Source organism: Filicampus tigris, chromosome 4 (genome assembly GCF_054856515.1).
Source record: "Filicampus tigris isolate MCC_2025a chromosome 4, RoL_Ftig_1.0, whole genome shotgun sequence".
Taxonomy (NCBI): Eukaryota; Metazoa; Chordata; class Actinopteri; order Syngnathiformes; family Syngnathidae; genus Filicampus; species Filicampus tigris.
This window is the reverse complement of record NC_141220.1, coordinates 23,342,543-23,360,124: the sequence shown is the minus strand read 5'-3', so window position 1 is coordinate 23,360,124 and position 17,582 is coordinate 23,342,543. Positions and strand designations below refer to the sequence as shown.

The 17,582-nt window shown below is 43.9% G+C and overlaps 3 protein-coding genes across 4 annotated transcripts in view; 2 read left to right on the top strand and 1 right to left on the bottom strand.

Annotated features, from left to right (window-relative positions):
* The first annotated feature begins 245 nt into the window (after positions 1–245).
* LOC147148996 (uncharacterized) lies at positions 246–5,585 on the top strand. The gene is made up of 2 exons (XM_086027812.1): positions 246–2,951; positions 4,070–5,585. Exons 1-2 carry the CDS (start codon positions 251–253, stop codon positions 4,792–4,794), a joined length of 3,426 nt encoding a protein of 1,141 aa, XP_085883938.1. The 5' UTR covers positions 246–250; the 3' UTR covers positions 4,795–5,585.
* Positions 5,586–6,233: 648 nt separating this feature from the next.
* On the top strand, positions 6,234–13,396 carry fam185a (family with sequence similarity 185 member A). The gene is made up of 8 exons (XM_086027816.1): positions 6,234–6,840; positions 8,042–8,151; positions 8,394–8,483; positions 9,537–9,675; positions 10,764–10,805; positions 10,886–10,981; positions 12,183–12,317; positions 12,474–13,396. The coding sequence occupies exons 1-8, from the start codon at positions 6,405–6,407 to the stop codon at positions 12,584–12,586; spliced, it is 1,161 nt and encodes a 386-aa protein (XP_085883942.1). The 5' UTR covers positions 6,234–6,404; the 3' UTR covers positions 12,587–13,396.
* Positions 12,480–17,582, bottom strand: part of fbxl13 (F-box and leucine-rich repeat protein 13) — a 28,929-nt gene continuing 23,826 nt past the window's right edge. Inside the window, exons 15-21 of one of the 2 annotated variants that reach the window (XM_086027813.1) lie at positions 17,389–17,551; positions 16,209–16,328; positions 15,248–15,371; positions 15,085–15,165; positions 14,734–14,868; positions 13,867–14,030; positions 12,480–13,717 (exon numbers count right to left, since the gene is read on the bottom strand). In XM_086027813.1, the coding sequence (XP_085883939.1) occupies positions 13,639–13,717; positions 13,867–14,030; positions 14,734–14,868; positions 15,085–15,165; positions 15,248–15,371; positions 16,209–16,328; positions 17,389–17,551 (866 nt within the window). In that variant the 3' untranslated portion in view covers positions 12,480–13,638. The remainder of the gene's footprint in view (positions 13,718–13,866; positions 14,031–14,733; positions 14,869–15,084; positions 15,166–15,247; positions 15,372–16,208; positions 16,329–17,388; positions 17,552–17,582) is intronic. The other variant, XM_086027814.1, reaches the window with a different exon arrangement.

Sequence of the window (17,582 nt, the reverse complement as noted above, 5' to 3'; positions counted from 1 at the left end):
CGATCATTCTCTTGACATTTCAGAAATAATCTGTCATATTTAGTGAGAACACATACTCAAACCCCCTGTTACTCACAGTGTTTCCCTCCTAAAATACTTGGCTCTCAGTTTCTCTCCCAGTCGACTCAAGAGCTCCATCACTCCACCTCCTCCCCTTATCTTCTCCCGCCCACCTTGCTGCCTCCTCACTGACTGACTGAGGTGGCTCTATTTTAGCCTCTCTGCTCTCCTCTCACTCTTGTGACTCGAGATGAAGTTCACAGCACTGTCCACATTTTTGATTTTCTTGGCCTCCCCCGGCCGCTCTTGGGAGGGGAACGAGGGATTCGGGCAATGCGCTGCCACCCTGCGGGCCGGGGGGCCGTGCGGACCGGGGCGGGCCGGGTGCCCCTATATCTTGAGCTTGCCGCCGATGACTGTGCACCTGCCGGAGCAATTCCAGGAGCTTGACAAGCTGGTGAAGGATTTACAGACGCTGAAGGATGACGTAGACCAGCTGAGGAAGATGTGCGGCGACTGCGGGAGACGCCAAGAGAGCAGGTATGGTGAGGAGGGACACTCTGAGACAAAATGTTTAGGACAGAGCGATTTGGAAGACGGAGACGAGCAGGGAAAGACAGTGGCTGTAGAATCAAGTGGCAAAGAAGTCATCCTGAAGGAAGCGGCCGGGAAAGATGAGAAGGGAAAAAGTGAACGAGCCAAAGATAGTGGGAAAGGGATTAGAAATAATCAAGAGCATCAAGTGTGGCCAGATGAAACAAATGCGATGGAGAAAAAGACACAAATAAAGATGCCGCAGGACCGTGGGAGGCAGGATCAAGGGAAGATTTGGGAAGGGGAGAAAAAGGAAATGGAAAAGGGGATCAAAGCGGGACAGGGTAAAGAGAATCCAAAACAGACGGCAAATAGAGGGCTCGCGGACAGAAGCGAGTCTGTAAAAAAAGACGGGGAGGCAGTGGTGGAGAAGGAGGATGGAGAAATGGGAAGTGTAAAAACAGAGGGAGGAAAAGCTGGAGAGAACGTGCAGAGAGACAGCGATGGAGAATCTGCATCCAGCAAAGCCACTCAGAGGACAGACTTTGTTTCAATCAGCCCGACTCCCGTGTTGACATTTATCTCAGCTCAAAGCCACGAGCCTGTAGACTTGGCTGAGACTGAGAGGATCACGTCATCTCTTCCATCCCCTCCCGTCTCCAGTCCCACTTCCAATTACTTACCAGTTATTAAACCAAGAGGAACCCAAACGGCTTCGACGGAATCACCCACCGTAAGGAATCACTTGGACGTAACAGGGTCCCCAAGCTCAAGTTCAATCTCCATCAGTCCTAGTCACAGCCTCCACACAACGAGTTCCCCTGAAGCCACAGAACGCAGCAGGTGGCCGAGCACCGACACCGGCTTGGGTTTAGGTCAGGGTTCGGGCCTGAACGCCAAGGCGGAGGGAAAGCGTACACCTGGAATGAAGCCTGACGCAAACAAGAAGCCGAAGGACTCCAAGCATGACCGTAAACTGGACATTAAAACCAAACAAAAAATGTCTCAACAGAAAATGAAAACAGAGATAAAACTGAAACCTGGCAATGACACTAAAAGAATTCACATTCAAAGAGCTGGTAACACAACAACGGATGCTGACCTCAAAACCCTGAAAGCCAAACATGGCCAAGACAAGACAACTAATCTGCAGCAGGTAGCAACTGACCAACAAGCGAGACCTGCGACCGATGAAGAACCCGAATCAGACACAACACCAATGTTAAATAAAAACGCTAAACCTAACAAAAAAACTGTTCATCCCGTTAAAACCAGCAAGACTGACCAGAAGCAAAAACCTGACAAAAAGTTAAAAACGGACACAAAAGTAAAACTTGATCGAAATAAAGCAAAGCAACATTTCCCCCCGGATCTGCAGACGGATTCTAAAGAAAGACAAACACTGACGAAACCTGTTCATTCTAATTCTTCTGGAAACTCTGAGTCAGAAAACACATTTACAACTAATCCCAATCAAAGGCTGAAATCCAGCCAGAAAATTTCCAATATTAACGGAAAGTCCAGAACTGGTCTTGTGCCCAAACTTAACCAAAAGCAGCCCAAGCCTGCAAGAGACCAAAACGCTAAAGCTAAAATGAAACCTAAAGCCGGCCAAGTACTTCCTGATCCTGACCATCAATCTGTGTCTAATCAAAGTCCTGGTGAGGACGCTAAAAAACAATCTGAACCCTGGTCTCGCTCAAGCGACAGACCACCAACCAGACGGATTCTGAAGCCAGGAGCAACACTATCTGAACCAAACCAGAACACCACAACCCCCCAACCTCACCATTTTAGCCGGACAACAACGGATGGTTTCTATAATGCTCAGCTTCCACCTACACCTAGTCCTGTTTTACAGATGGCTGATGTGACTCATTCCCGAGTGAACGCGGGGTTCAAGGCCAGTACGATGAAAACCGTCACTCCAAAGACCTTCAACAGCCGACGCAGCCTCCCGGTGGGCCCGAACAGCGCGATGGCGTCTGATCTGAGGCCACAAACAACCAGTAAACCTTCACCAATCCCAAAATCAACACAACCGCCACCGCTCCGCAGTGCTATTCCGAGAACTAATCCAGGCCCCACAAAGCCAAACCTGCACACTGGAGATGAAGCAGCACCCCTCCAAAAGGTTATTCATCCCCTTTCTGCTAGTGCCCAGACCACCTCCGGCGCTGACTTAAGCTCAACAACCACCACAGACCCCGTGGCCCACCCGGCCGCCGAGTCGTCGACGTCAAGTGCTCGCGAGCTGCGTATGAAAATCAAGCAGGTGGCTGCCGCATTCTTCAACGGCAGCCAATTGGGCCCGAGTGGAAGATCACCACCTGGAAGGCATCTAAAAGATCGTCCAGATGATAATGAGCGTGACAGCAGGCCAGCCAACGGGTCATTGATGCTGATACCATCTGAAAGTAAGAGGCAATTTTTCGCACGCCAAGAATACACTTTTCAGGTCTTATGGGGAGAACCTGTATAGATAGATGGATGAAGAGTCAGACTGCGAGGGACTCTCTCGTGGCCTTCTTCAGGTCAACTCCTCACATGTTTTTCAATTGGGTTTAGGTCAGGGTTTTATTGGGCAATCCTGAACATTGGTAAAAAAAAAAAAAAACCTGTACTTTAACCACCATTTGAATCAGACCTCTTAAGGTAACTGATTTTAAAAGGCGTACGATTTGCTTAGATCCACATTAGTGTGTATTCCACACCATAAAATAAAGTGCTTATATCCGGAAAGGTTAAAAGCAAGCATGTCCTATTAAATGACTCACACGGAATGCATCCACCATGGAGGTCCAGCTTTGGTCTTGTAATAAGTTGACCTCTGTTATGGTTGGAAAGTAGATGTGTCGCCCACACTTTAATACAATACAATACAATTTTATTTATATAGCGCATTTCGCAACAGCTACAGCTGTAACAAAGATCTTTACAAACAACAAAAAAATAGCCATAATACAACAAGTGAAAGCAATAAATTAACACAAAACACCGGAAAACAGACCAAAACCGTCAGTCGAGGTACTCACGCCCAAATATATATATTTTTTTGCTGATAAATTGTATAAACGGTTAACTGCTAATGCTGTCTTCATGTCCTGGTCATTATTTTGACATTCTAGTGCATGTTTGTTGACTTCTTCTATTTGGGGGGAAAAAAACGTCTGTGTGGCACCATCTCCAGGTTGAACACTGTACTGCATGTGAATTTGGCTTTCTGTCCTCTGATTGGACGAGCAGAGAACTTGACATCATCACTCTGCCACCGTGGTTTATATAAGCGTCTCAGTCTCGTACAGACATACACGCCTCAGTGGCGAGTTGGAGTTTGCGAACATCTTTATATCGATTTTCAGGTTAGTGATTTATTAGCATAGCATTTAGTTAGTTTATTTAGCATAGCGTGTCATAGTATAGAAATGATTTAGGTCGTAATTTGTCACTGCCGCTGTCAATCACAGCCAGACCACAAAGCCCCTGGCGATAAAAGACAATTTTGTGATTTGTGGCTCCATCAAATGCCCCTCAGGTGCAGTTTCCGGTATGAGGAGGGACTGCTCAGACCACCTCGTCAGAGGCCGAGTGATGAAGAGTGGCATCTACCAAGTGAATCCTGATCGCCACACTGGCAGCGGTTTTCCAGTACTGTGCGACATGGAGGTACGGGGCGGGGGATGGACCGTCCTGCAGCTTCGGCAAGACGGCAGCGTCAGTTTCAACCGCACGTGGGCCGAGTACCGATCGGGCTTCGGGCAGCTACTGAATGGAGGGGAGTTCTGGTTGGGGAACCAATACATCCACCTCTTGAGCAGGGACAGGGACATGACACTGCGGGTGGAGCTGCAGGACTTCTCTGGGGTGGCAGGGTACGCAGAGTATGAGCACTTTCGGGTGGCGAGCGAAAGGATGCGCTACAGGCTGACGGTGGGGGGTTATTCTGGAACAGCGGGAGATGCGCTCCGTTTCAGCTCCAGCTACGACCACAACAACCAGGCCTTCACCACCCCAGACCGGGACAACGACCGGTACCCATCTGGGAACTGTGGGGCTTACTACAGCTCCGGCTGGTGGTTTGACGCATGCATGGCTGCAAACCTCAATGGATGGTACTATTTTGGGAAGTACAAGGGGGTACGGAATGGGATATACTGGGGGGCCTGGCATAATATCTCCACCGAGTTCTACCTCACAAATGAAAGGCAGTCATTTAAAACAGTCAGGATGATGATCCGACCAAAGGGATTTTTATCATAAACATATTATTGATATGCAATATACAATATACACTACTTGCAAAAAGGTAGGTTTGGGATGAAATTTAAGGATGAATTCTCCCCCGGAAAAAACAACAACAACAGCAACAACAAAAAAAACAGTTCAAACGTTTAGAGGTCAAAATAAATTAATCTATGAAGATTATAGACTAGTGCATTTTAGGATCATTTGGAAATTTCAAAAGCCAAATAACCCTAACATTCTGTGAGTAATGTATGTTAGAATCACATCAACTGTCAGTCTGCATTTTATACCAATTCAAGCCAAAACAGCACTCAATACACAACTGCTGGCCTCTTTGGCACAATGCTCCCCCCTCGTGGTAAATTCTGCAGTAGATTGTTGTGATGGTGTAACGAGGTCCTCGGTTTAAGACGAATTTACAACTTAACCCGAATATAAACCAATCAAAAAGAAAAACAATAAGTACTAACTGAGCGTGAACAGATCAACCCTGGAATGTTTTGATTGAGGATGTGCATAGTGTTACTGCTTACAGATATATGCCTTCCTTTGGTGTTTTTATTAATGTGATATAGTTTCACACCAGAGTGCAATGGACAATTCCGAGCTGATGACAAAATTACGTCACACGTCAAGATGGCGGTCAAGTCGGTGAAAACAAACTCTCGCTAATTGAAAAGTAACTTAATGTAATTGATTATTTTCTTTTGATGCTTGAAAGTGTTTGAAAAGTTGATGTGATTATTTTTATGCTACTCTTCCTTCTATACACTCCCTGCAAATTAAAGCAGAAAGTGACAAATGAACAGTGTGGTTTGGATCTTTTTTGGGGGGGTCTATCCCTTGATCAAGGTAATTATTTTATTTTTAACTATAACAAGTGCTCTATGTTATCATTAAATTGACACGAAGCGGTAACTTGAAAATCATTTTGACATCCACTTTTATAATAGCAATAACAAACAAAAACATTTATTGTATGTTGATTGATTCCCATGAATTTGATCTATCTGGCTAGATACTATAACGATCAGTTAAGAAACTAATAGTTCTTTCCATATGCGTCTGTCTACCTAACTAACTACTTAATTACGTAAATCCGATCTAGCCACCTACTTCGCTATCTACCCATTTAGCTATACTGTACCTATCAACACGGATTATTATATGAATATATAATTATACGGTATATTACTACTGTATCTGTATGATTTAATGCTGCATTCGATAAAGGTGGGAAATCGGAATCATCACATTCGGATTATCCCAGTTCCGACCAAAAGCGTTCGAGGCGGTGAACTCGGGGTTTATTTTTTTCCCCACAGACTTCACAACTCGAACCTCCCGGTTCAAAGGGGCGTTCTGGTGCATTTTTCCTAGACGGGAAATCGAACTTTTCCGATTTTCCACCGTCCCCGAATGCAGCATATGTCGGTGACTACTGCCTACCAAGCTATGTGGCTAGGGCTAAGCGGAAGTCTGAGTTGACGACGTCATCAGTGTATGCTCGTACGTAACTTGACTGTTGTCGCCGCATGAAAATGGCATCATCAGTCAACGGAATTCACCTGTTGTAACAGTAATACAATAACGCGTGGTGTGGTTCGGACGTAAATGTATTCACCATGCTATTCTGGAGCTCACCAGTTCTGCGGGGCTGCGTCGGACTCTTCTGGTGTCGGGCCGCCAACCGCCTTCCGACCAACTGGCGTTGCCTTCACAGACAGCGGTCTCTCTTCACGTCTACCGGTGGCAAGTTAGCCAGAGAGGACGTCGAGGGCGAGGCGAGCCAACGGCCGCCGCTGAGGGAGTGGAGCCTGGAGGTCAGCCCCTTCAGCACGTTGCGGGCACGCCTGAGTTGCAGCATCTCTGTCCGGCCCCTGGACCCGCACGCGTTTCCCGAAGCGGACCGAGCCTTCGTCGCGGTCCACGGAGGGGAGCAGGGGAAAGACGTGGAGGACCTCTGTGTCCACTACGACGACCATGGCAAGGAGCTGTTTATCTCGGCCGAGAGGACTGACAGCAGCTTGTCTGTCCAGTTGTCTGTACCCATCAAGAGCAGTGAGTTCACATTCCAATTATACAATATACAATAGTGGGTAAACAAATCGTTAAACAAATTAAATGCAAATGTTGTGCACTTAAAACCCTTAGTCAAAAAATGCACGGTCGGTACTACTTGAAAAGTAAAACGTAGTGAAAAAGTAAAAAATATATACTGTACACAAAAACTGAAAAACATGCTAAATTGTATAAGAAAAAAAAAGAAACTATCATTATGCAGCGCTTAAATAGGGAGGAGGGGCAAACTACTTAAATAATGATTCCTTTCAAATGTATTGACATTACACATGACAGTTAAGTAATATTCGTACCTAAAATATATAAAAAGCAGTTAATTAAATACAAATATATTGAACTTAAAAGTTAAATACAACTGAATGTTTTCAGGGGGAAAATACACTGGTTTGTACTAAAGTGGCATGTGTTTTTGTGTTTTGGTTGTGAGATGCGATGCTCATGAAAAAAACGGAAAATGTGAGCAGAAAACAGTTGATTAGCATAGTTTGAGTGCAAGGTGACCAAGACTTGCAGATTCACTTTGTTTGAACTAATGGGAGCCTGTTGTTGTGCAGTACCCTGCCACCATCTAGTGGCAACTCCATGTCACTCAGCAACCTATTTCATAATTTACTACAATACTTTTTTTTTTTTAATTCCAATTCGACATTTTTGTTCCAATCTTTTTGGGAGTTAGCACCTCATTTAAATAGTTTTTCTTCTTCTCGGCTGACAAACAGTTTTGATTTAAAAGTGCAGTGACAACTCATGGAACCTATCATGGGCAAAATTGTTTATTAAAAGTAGACCCGTCAGCAGAGCCCAGCTTTAAAGGGGGCACATGAACTGCAATTACAGTCGCAGTTATGATTAATACCCTAAGACAGCACTTACTTTGCTCCATATTCACGTAGCTCTGCCACTCCTCGTCATTATCCTTTGCGACAACTGCTGGCAAATAGACAATAGGGTGCCACATCCAACACCACAGCCGTATTGGATGCGGCAAAGTTAAGTGATTTGTGAAGTTGCCTCTTTCACTTGGTCCTTCGGGATGTATCATCAAGCAACAACTCACTAGATTAATACTGAACCGATGTTTTGAATTTCATTATGTCATGAGTCATACATTATGACACCTTTTGAATTTCTAATTTTGTGTGTGTGTCACTTTCTGAATTTCTAATTGTGTGTGTCACAGATCTCTTCATTAGCACCCATGCCAAAGGCAACGTGCAGGTGAAGAACATGGAGTGTGACATCTGCAAGGTGCACACAGAGAAAGGTGACTGCACACTGCGTTCAGTCAAGGTCAGTCAGGAAAAGCACACTCATTGGGGAAAATTTTACTACGTGCACCTGCATAATCCAATAGGATACGATACAAACTAAGCTATAGAAACAGCTGTCATACAATACAATTTTATTTATATAGCGCATTGCATAACAGCTGCAACTGGAAAAAACGCTTGTTCATATCAGCACAAAACAAATGTCGAGTGTTATGACGGCACGCACATAAACCCGCCCATTGATTGTGTGTTGTACCTCAGGGCCATCTGGTGGAGGTGCGCTCAGGTGGAGATGTCACAGGCGAGGGCACCATCCATGGCAACGTGGATATCAGCGCTCGTGGCAAGGGTGTAAGGACAGCACAACACAAAAGCGTTTGAATAAACACCATCACAAACACTGACCTATCCTTAACAAACTAAATTCTAGGGTAAGATTTGTTCCATGAAAACTGTATTAATTTACTCCCAGCAATCTATTTGCATCATTTCCTAGAGTTTCTCTTGACTGCGCTGCTCACAATACATCTATCGGGGCTGGTTACTAGTGAGCATATGTCGGGTTGCGCCAACAAATAGAGTAAAAGCTTGGCGAAGCTGCGACTTGAGAACATATCCGTAACACTAAAGCTAACGGTTAGCTTCGTCTATTTTTATGTCCATCGTGGCACTTTTAGCAAAGCTTGTCTCCGTTTTACACGTAATATGTTGTACTGTTGTTATCAGAGACAGGCTCACACGGAGAAGTTTAAAGTTACACATGGTCTGAGAAAGCGGTACATCCGCAAATAAAGCTTGCTCCACAAATAGAGTTCCAATTTGTTCCAATTTCACAGTCCAGCCATTCAATCCCAAGTACTTACCTATATTTTTTCAAACGTTAGCGTAAAAGAGGGTCTAAGGGTCTGGCAGTGAATGAGTTAATATCTACAAAAATGGAAGACCAAATTCTATTTGTTTGCACTGTTACAAACATATCTTGATTGTTGAATTGATGAGCGTTACATATTTCGATATTTTAAAAAATTCAACCTAAAAATGTTCAATAAGGTGATTTCCCCCCACAGTGGTATCAAAATCACTATCGAGTCCTTTTTGCTAGTATTAAATCGAGGTTAAAAATTTGGTATCCTGACAACACTAATTGATTCTGCTCCAGATGATGAACGTGGCACAGTATTATGTTGTAGTATTGTACAGTTTTGCTAGTTTCTATAATTGGGACGTGGAAGTGGTGCTATTCACAGGTGGGTGGAGTTCCCACTGAAGGCCCCAAAGGATTCTGAAGGTCCCAAAGGATTAGCCTCCCAGTGGAACTCAAAGAACGCTAGGAGGCAGCAGCAGCCTTTAATCATGAGTCCGTCAAGTCTCCTTGACTACGCGGTCTGTGCATGTGTTGTACAGGCGGTGCGTGTGAAGAAGCTGCAGGGCACTAAGATGAAGGTCTCCACAGAGCACGGCAGCCTGGCGGTCAAGGCCATCTACGCCGAATCCAGCTGCGTCTCCTCCGGCACGGGGAAGGTGGAACTGGGACTTTTGCACGGTGATCTGAACAGGCGCATGGGTTTGCCATTCGGTCTATTTAAGAGTGTCCCACTCATTTTTGTGGTGGGCCACATTGTAGTTGTGGTTTCCCTCGGGGCGGCCGTTATGACTGTGAAGCTACCTTGACTGCGACCTTGACTTACGAGTGCCCTAGTTTATGAGAATTTATTTACATTTTTTTGCGAGTTATGAGTTGTTGCTTTTACTTGTGGTTGAGCTTCAGCCACCAGTTGGCGAATTATTTGACTGAGTAATTAATCCAAAATGGCTGCTTCAAACCAAAATGGTGGGCCTTTCGGTTCAAAAGAATACAGTGCTACCTTAACTCATGAGTGAGCCTACTTAAACGTTTTTCAAGATACTGTACAAGCCATTCACTCGGTGGAGTTTTTGTTTTGACTTGCAAGCAAAAAATTGCGAGCGCTAGATGGTGGCAGTGAAGTCAACTCACTTCACAAGCAGCAGTTTGATAGCTGTTTAAGAATTAAGAGTTCATACACACTGCCGCACATACCAGGAGCACAATGTGGGTTTGGAAAAGATTAATGGCATTTCCGTTTTCAGATACGAGGATCTTAAACTACAAAAACTACAGTTTAACTTGTAAGTCAAGGCATCACTGACATACTGTCTGGGACTTTTTTTTGCGTCCTGTTACGATAGACGTGTCCACCATATTTCATGTTGATAAGTGAAACTGGTTTCAGGGGCTGATTTATTATTATTATTATTATTATTATTATTATTATTTATTCATTAAAAAAAATCAAACTTTCAAGTGGGAAATAATCATTGTTCAATGAATAACCCCCCCCAGAGTCATCATTCAAAACTGAACGTTATCTTCGTAAAAGCAGATGTTTGCATTTGATCTTATTCGCTAGTGCAGGAAAAAAAAACTTCTTTTCCCTAATGTATTTGTTGGAAGATAGGAACTAGTCATTGTCAGAGCAGAGAAAACGAATGCGTCACCCGTACAGAATGTAAATCTCTCTTCCTGCGAGGCACATGTTGGAAGCAATTATCTTGTTTACTTGCACTATTGTCACGAAGCTGCACTGACTTTGTGCTCTACTCTGTCCAAAGGTGACGCCACTGTGAAGAACATATCAGGCCATACGCTCATAGGTAAACATTTTTCCGATAGCGGTGCGCAAGGCAATGCTCTGTATTGACGATCATATGTGAGTGTTGCTGCTTTTTGTCAGATGGCTCCAATGGCCACTTGAAGGTTTCCTCTCAAAGTGGCGACATCGATGTGTACGTGGGAGACGGCGCCAGCTCGGAAGTGCTCAGCCAGGAAGGTAGCGATATGCAAATTCTTTGGGCCATGCAAATAAGAATGCGTTTACTAAATACAGTACCATATTATGGGACCTGAACTCCTTTTGTACACCAGAATAAAGTCAGCAGCATAGTTAGCAGGGGCTTTGCTATGACAGTAAGACCAGTGGGTGAGACAAATTTTTTGTATGAGTGGCGTGCCTCAGGAGTCATGCACAAGTACTTCCTACTTACTATTCATGAGTGGCGGGAGTCACAAGGGTACTTCCTGTGTGTGTGACATTTATTGTCTTTTTGTGACATTTCTTTTTTCATTTTTTACAGATGGCAAAAGTACTCATCATTTTTATTTAGGTAGAATTACAGATACTTGTGGAAAAAAAAAAAGACGGGTAAAAGTAGAAGTATTGATTCAACTCCTTTACTAAAAGTACAGACTCTGAAATGATTTATTTTTTTTACAGTTAATTGTATAACATTTCTCTGCTCACAAAATACTACAATACAACAAAACCTTGTATTAACTTGCATATCGCTCCAACTGAGAAGGGGAATATAATCACTGGACCCGCTGTGCAAACAATGTGCTCCCAAGGCTTTGTTGTTAATGTGAATTGACTGCCAAAACAAACAAAATTACTGTAGTTAGTTAATAACTGAAAATAATACACCTCACATGGGCTCGCCTCCTAACTGGAGCTCGGAAGAAGGAGTATATAACCCCAAATATGGCCTCCCTTCACTGGCTCCCAGTGCATTTTAGGGTTCATTTTAAGATGCTTCTATTTGTCTACAAATCTTTGAACGGCCTCACCCCGGTGTACCTCTCTGAGCTCCTCCACCCTTACGCACCTTCCCGGTGCGTCAGGTCTGCGGACTAGGCTCTACTGGAGGTGCCGAGGACTAAGCGTAGCCTCAGAGACTATTACCGTATATAATAATTAGTGTTTTAATTTATTGCTTTCACTGTCTTTTTTGTTGTATTATTGCTATTTTGTTCATGTAAAGTGCTTTGATACAGCCGTAGCTGTTATGAAATGCGCTCCATAAATAAAGTTGTATTGTATTAGCTACATTATTCTATTAGAAGTCTTTTTTTTATTGTGATGTTATCTGCAGGGGTTGGAAAAGTAACAAACCTCTTTGGACAAAGGCTTTTCAAATGTAGGGAGTAAAACTCAACACATTTTAGATACCGTAAAAATCTGCTTCTTACTGTAGGAGCGGTGCGTGTCCGCGTCCCGTCTTCGTTGCGAGCGGACGTGGAGCTCTCTGGAGCCACGGTTGACGTCAGCCATGATGTTATGCTGCACCAAGTCCAGGAGAACGCCACTGAAAACCAAACCAGAGTCACTGGTAAGGCCCTAGAGAGCATATTTTTCTTCACAGATCCCAGAATGTGTGTGTACGTGCCTGAAAAGACAACAAAAACATTTGTACTCATGGAGGCAGTAGTTCATAAACCACAGCGTTAACCAACCTTGTCATTCTTTCATTCTCCATCTCTCTCAGGCAACATGAACTCTGATGGTCCAGTGGGACAGACGATAAGAGTCAGCACAGAAAGAGGCTCAGTCAGCCTGAGGACGCAAAGCTGGTTGCAGTCCCTGAAACTGGGAGGCTGAAAAGTTACCTTGCGGCACCGCAGTGTAACTCAGGAAATGATTACAACCCAATGTGACTGGGAAGAGACTGAAATAATTACACATGTGTTGCTATCAAATATATATTTAATTAAAAAAAAAAGTATTTATTCCAGTAACATTGATTATTTTACACTCAAGAAATTCTCTTCATAAGTTCTTTGCATAGTTAAAACTGCATGATCAAAAGATTCCATACACTCCCCAAGAAAGGGATTGAAGTGTTTGAGGTAATCTAGCATGATTCAAAGTACACATGCACACACAAACAATTTGAAATTGAAAGTATATCGCAAAAATAATGACCTCTGCCAAGGTTGTGCTGTTTGCTTGCTTGCTCCCTTTGTAAACAGAATTACTGGAGGTAATTGCCGGGGAGATGGTTCGAGCAATTGGGTGCTGTTTAATCACTTGTGGGATTATTTGACTTTCTCTCGGTTTTCATTTGGTTACACTGTCCAATGAAAATCTTGGATTCATGCCCTTTTTCAACCTGTCGGTAGAGCATGAAACTCTTAATCTCAGTGTCATGGGTTCGAGCCCCACGTTGGGCACTGTTTCATCTCTTGTGGGATTATCTTGCTTTGAAAATATTTTCCCCCAATTTTCATTGTCATGAACCCCCCCCACACACATTTTCATCAGTGTCCAATATAAATCTCAAATGTTCCCGCTTGCCCCCATTATTCATTGTCATATGAAATCCTCTTATTTGTTTTACTTCTCGCCAACATTTTGTTGTTATTAGGATGGCAATCAAAATGTGTAACACATTAAAATGCTGAACGTTCATCATTGGACAGCGAGGTTTTCATTCATTCAAAAAGGGTATTTTTTACAATGCATAAATCGTTCAGAAATTCAACGGATGGATACATATTAATGAAAAAACGTTTTTTTTTTTTTCTATGGAAGTGCCAAATTTGAATTCTTTTGGGGGGCCTTGGCAGAGGTCTGAGCTCCACTGCGTTCCATACAAGCTTCGCTGTTGCGATTGGCAAACACCACGACATTCCCCGTGCACACAGATTGCTTTATCGTAGCCACAATTTGGTTTGTTCATTGCTGTACTCCCACTGCTGCACAAACGGCTGCAGCCTCATGGCGGCCTCCCTGAAACACACACACGCACGCATAAACATACACTACTCACATCAAGTTGCGTACTCCAGTTGTGAATTTTGCCGTTCAGTTCCCTGTTTGAAAACGGCTTGAATTTCTTATGAGTAATGATGCAGTACTTGACTTTCTTCCGTTCTTACTCTGAGATGCGGTTGCAGCCGTTCATAGTGATTGATGAGAGTGGCGGGCAGAGCCTCTCGATGTATCTGATGGCGCGATCTGTTAGGGTGCAGCCGCTCACGTCCAGCTCTCGCAGGTACTGGGCTGCTCCGTGTGACAGGCACTGCATTGCCATGTCGGTTATCTGTGAAAAACAAACAAAACTCGCTAAGTTGCGACCCCGGCAAAGAAGAAAATTGTGCTTAACATCAGTTTCACCAATTGACATCAAATTCAGGGGACATGTCTAGTCTCCAGTACTCAAGGCCAAAATTTAACAGGGAATCGGCCATTTTAGTTCATTTCTGCTTGTAGCTTTAATTATTATTTTTTGACAAGTCACCTTTTGGGGTAAACATGCCTGAAAACAATACAATTTTTGCAAGATTATGTTTTTTTTTTGGTTGTTGTTTAGGGCCACCGGACACATTGTTTACTCAGCAGCAGCCCCCCGGGAAGTTGGAAAAGAATTAGTTCCAAACAAAATTTTCACCGATCGATACCAAATTGGGTTCACGTCATGACAGGAAACATGAAAGTTTTAATACCCAGGCCCAGAATTCAACAGGAAGTTGAGCATTTTGGTTTGAAGCAGCCATTCTGGACATATACCAGGGCTCGTACTCCAACTAGGGAATTCACCCGATCGAGACCCAGTCGGGACAAGGTATCCTCAAAAGATACCGGGTAACAAAGCTTTTTTGCTTTCACAATCTTAATGTGGGAAAAGCATTGGGGTTTTAAATTTTATGTTCCTTATGTAGGCCTGTTCATGGCTGTCCACATCTTTAATGTGTAAAGTCCCTCATTCGATTTTGCATGGCTGGTATGAGTGTATATTGGTATACCTTTGGACAGCCTGCCACCCGCAGTGTGAACAGACCTCTGCAGTAAAAGGAAAAGGCTTTGATGGCCAGGTCGGACAGTTCCAAGCAGCCGGACACGTCTACATACTCCAGTTCGGTCAAGTACTTGCACAAATTCTACTCCAGAGAAAACAAATACAGAAGGAATGAATTGTGGGATATTGAAGGCACTCATCCAAACATAACACCGTCCGCAGCTACAGGAATGATTTGAGCTTTGCGACTTTATTTTCTTGTGTACTTTTGGAAAATGTAGTAGGTGGGTAAATATGTAGGTGATCAGATACACAGATACAGAAATGCACATTATGTTGGTAGACTCAAGGTTTGTACCTCCATACCAACGTCTGTTATGTTGATACATTCTGCAAGAATCAATCTTTTCAAGGGAACCTCCTCGAGAGCAGCCAGGCCCTAAAAATTCAACACAGTAAATACATCTTCAAACTCTGCAACACTTTTGTGGGAGTACGCAGCACGCAAAAAAGTACTGTACGTCGTCTTGAATGTTACAGCCGCTGATGTCCAGAGAGCTGATGGAGCTGCCCATCAGGGACTCCAGAGCGGCATCGGTAAGTTGCTCGCAGTAGCTCAGGTTCAGGTGGGACAGCTTGGTAAACCTAATCAGACCATGACAAAACAAGGCTGAGTTGGTGATGTGTGTGCGTGCGTGAAATGTGCGTGAGTGTGTGACTGTTTGAATGAGTGTGAGAGAATGTGGAAGTGTCAGAGAGTGTGTGAGTGAGTGAGTGAGTGAGTGAGTGAGTGAGTGACCTACACAGTGACAGAGTATGTGTGAGAGAAAGCACTGTGAGTGAAAATGTTGGTTTTGGAGTGTGTGAGAGTATGTGACTGTTGGTGAGTGAGTGAGTGAAAATGAGTTTTGGAATGTGTGAGAGAAAGTTTGAATGTGAGTGAGTGAAAATGAGTTTTGGAATGTGTGAGAGAAAGTTTGAATGTGAGTGGGTGAGTGAGTGGGTGAATAAAAATGTGAGTTTTGGAGTATGTGAGTGAGTGAGTGAGTTAGTGAAAATGTGGGTTTTGGGGTATGTGAGTGAGTGAGTGAGTGAGTGAGTGAGTGAGTAAAAATGTGAATTTGTGTGTGTGTGTGTGACAGCATGTGGGCGTTGGAGAGTGAGTGAGTGAAAATGAGTTTTGGAATGTGTGAGAGAAAGTTTGAATGTGAGTGAGTGAAAATGAGTTTTGGAATGTGTGAGAGAAAGTTTGAATGTGAGTGGGTGAGTGAGTGGGTGAATAAAAATGTGAGTTTTGGAGTATGTGAGTGAGTGAGTGAGTGAGTTAGTGAAAATGTGGGTTTTGGGGTATGTGAGTGAGTGAGTGAGTGAGTGAGTGAGTAAAAATGTGAATTTGTGTGTGTGTGTGTGACAGCATGTGGGCGTTGGAGAGTGAGTGTGTGAATGTGAGAGAGTGTGAATGAGAGCATGATTTACTCGTACCTGTGACCAATGACGCTAATGGCCGCATCAGTGATCTGACAGCAGTAACTCACATTCAGCTCTTTCAATTTGTTGGCCGAGGGGCTTTCGGCCAGAGTAGAAATCCCCTTATCCGTCACTCTGGAATGAGACAGACAGTCGTCACGTGAACGTGTGACATCAAGTAATAATCTACGACAGTGGTTCTCAAACTAGGGCTGGGGTCCGAAAAATAATTTGCAATCAGTAGCTTGGATGCACATAGGTGTACTTCTCTCCCCTGTAACGGGTCCCGGGTAGGTATGGGCGGGTATTCGATTCTGACGGTATGATAACTTTGAGCAAAAATACCATTTTTCTGTTTTAAATCTTAGCAATTTGCTGTCGTAGTGTTCCATCATTGTCAAACAATTTTTAGAACAGACACATGGGCTACTTATGTTGCCCTTGGGGGCGAACTAGTCCTCGCTGTCACCATTTTTTAAAGGTCAATGCACATTAATCAACAGAATAAAAAGGCATCGGTGTAAATTTCTGTCATCTAACCTGCCTCCGTCCGCCCTCCGCCTCTGTGCGTAACTGCTCACCCCTCCCCTCTCTGCCCACCGACAAGAAGAGAAAAAAAAAAGCGACTAGCCTCCAATTAACCTCAAAGAGGTGGCTTGTTTACTCAACCAGGGGCGGAGCCAGATTGACAGACTGCCCACCCAGTGAGATTCATCCAATTTTTTGTCAATTTTTATTAAATTATTTTTGAATTTGTGTTTCGTTGTTTTTCTTTAAATGTTATTGAATATTAACAATGGCATAAATGTGGTTGCCTAAGCAAGGTTTGAACTTCATATTCAGTTTGTCATTTTATTTGAATATACGATGTGTCAGGACAGGAGGATTGTGCTCAGTGAGAGAAATATTCAGGCCCACCCTGATTTTTCCAGGCTCGCCCATTATCCACGTTCTGGCTCCGCCCCTGTCCTCAACTCTATAAGCAACCAATCAATCATATTGTGCCCTGTTTAGAGGTCCCCTCAAAAAGAAAAGAATAACTCATTACCGGTGACAGATAATATTAGGTGTCATTTCAAACCTTGACTAAAACCATGCTAAACCATCGAAGCGGTAATCGGCCAATGCCTAGTCCCGGCCCGAGTCCTAAAAAGTTTGAGAAGCCTCGATAAAAGCCGTGCGGGGCGACACGCACTTGCTACAAAGCGAGATGTCCAGGTACTGAAGGTTCCGCAGGGTGGCCACCGCCTTGAGGGAGGTGTCACCCATCTTGTGGCATTCGACGATGTGCAGCCTGCGCATGCCTCGTGAGCTGCAGCACAGTGCCTTCCAGCTCATGTGACTCACGCGGTTGTTACCTGGACACGAAAAAACACTTTTTCCGTTTAA

What these genes read in the sequence shown, in the direction of transcription:
- LOC147148996 (XM_086027812.1), top strand. Translation starts at nt 251, where the DNA reads ATGAAGTTCACAGCACTGTCCACATTTTTGATTTTCTTGGCCTCCCCC. An exon ending in GATGCTGATACCATCTGAAA is followed by an intron (nt 2,952 to 4,069) that starts GTAAGAGGCAAT and finishes AATGCCCCTCAG; the next exon opens with GTGCAGTTTCCGGTATGAGG.
- fam185a (XM_086027816.1), top strand. Translation starts at nt 6,405, where the DNA reads ATGCTATTCTGGAGCTCACCAGTTCTGCGGGGCTGCGTCGGACTCTTC. An exon ending in GGAACTGGGACTTTTGCACG is followed by an intron (nt 9,676 to 10,763) that starts GTGATCTGAACA and finishes CTCTGTCCAAAG; the next exon opens with GTGACGCCACTGTGAAGAAC. An exon ending in GGAAGTGCTCAGCCAGGAAG is followed by an intron (nt 10,982 to 12,182) that starts GTAGCGATATGC and finishes TTCTTACTGTAG; the next exon opens with GAGCGGTGCGTGTCCGCGTC.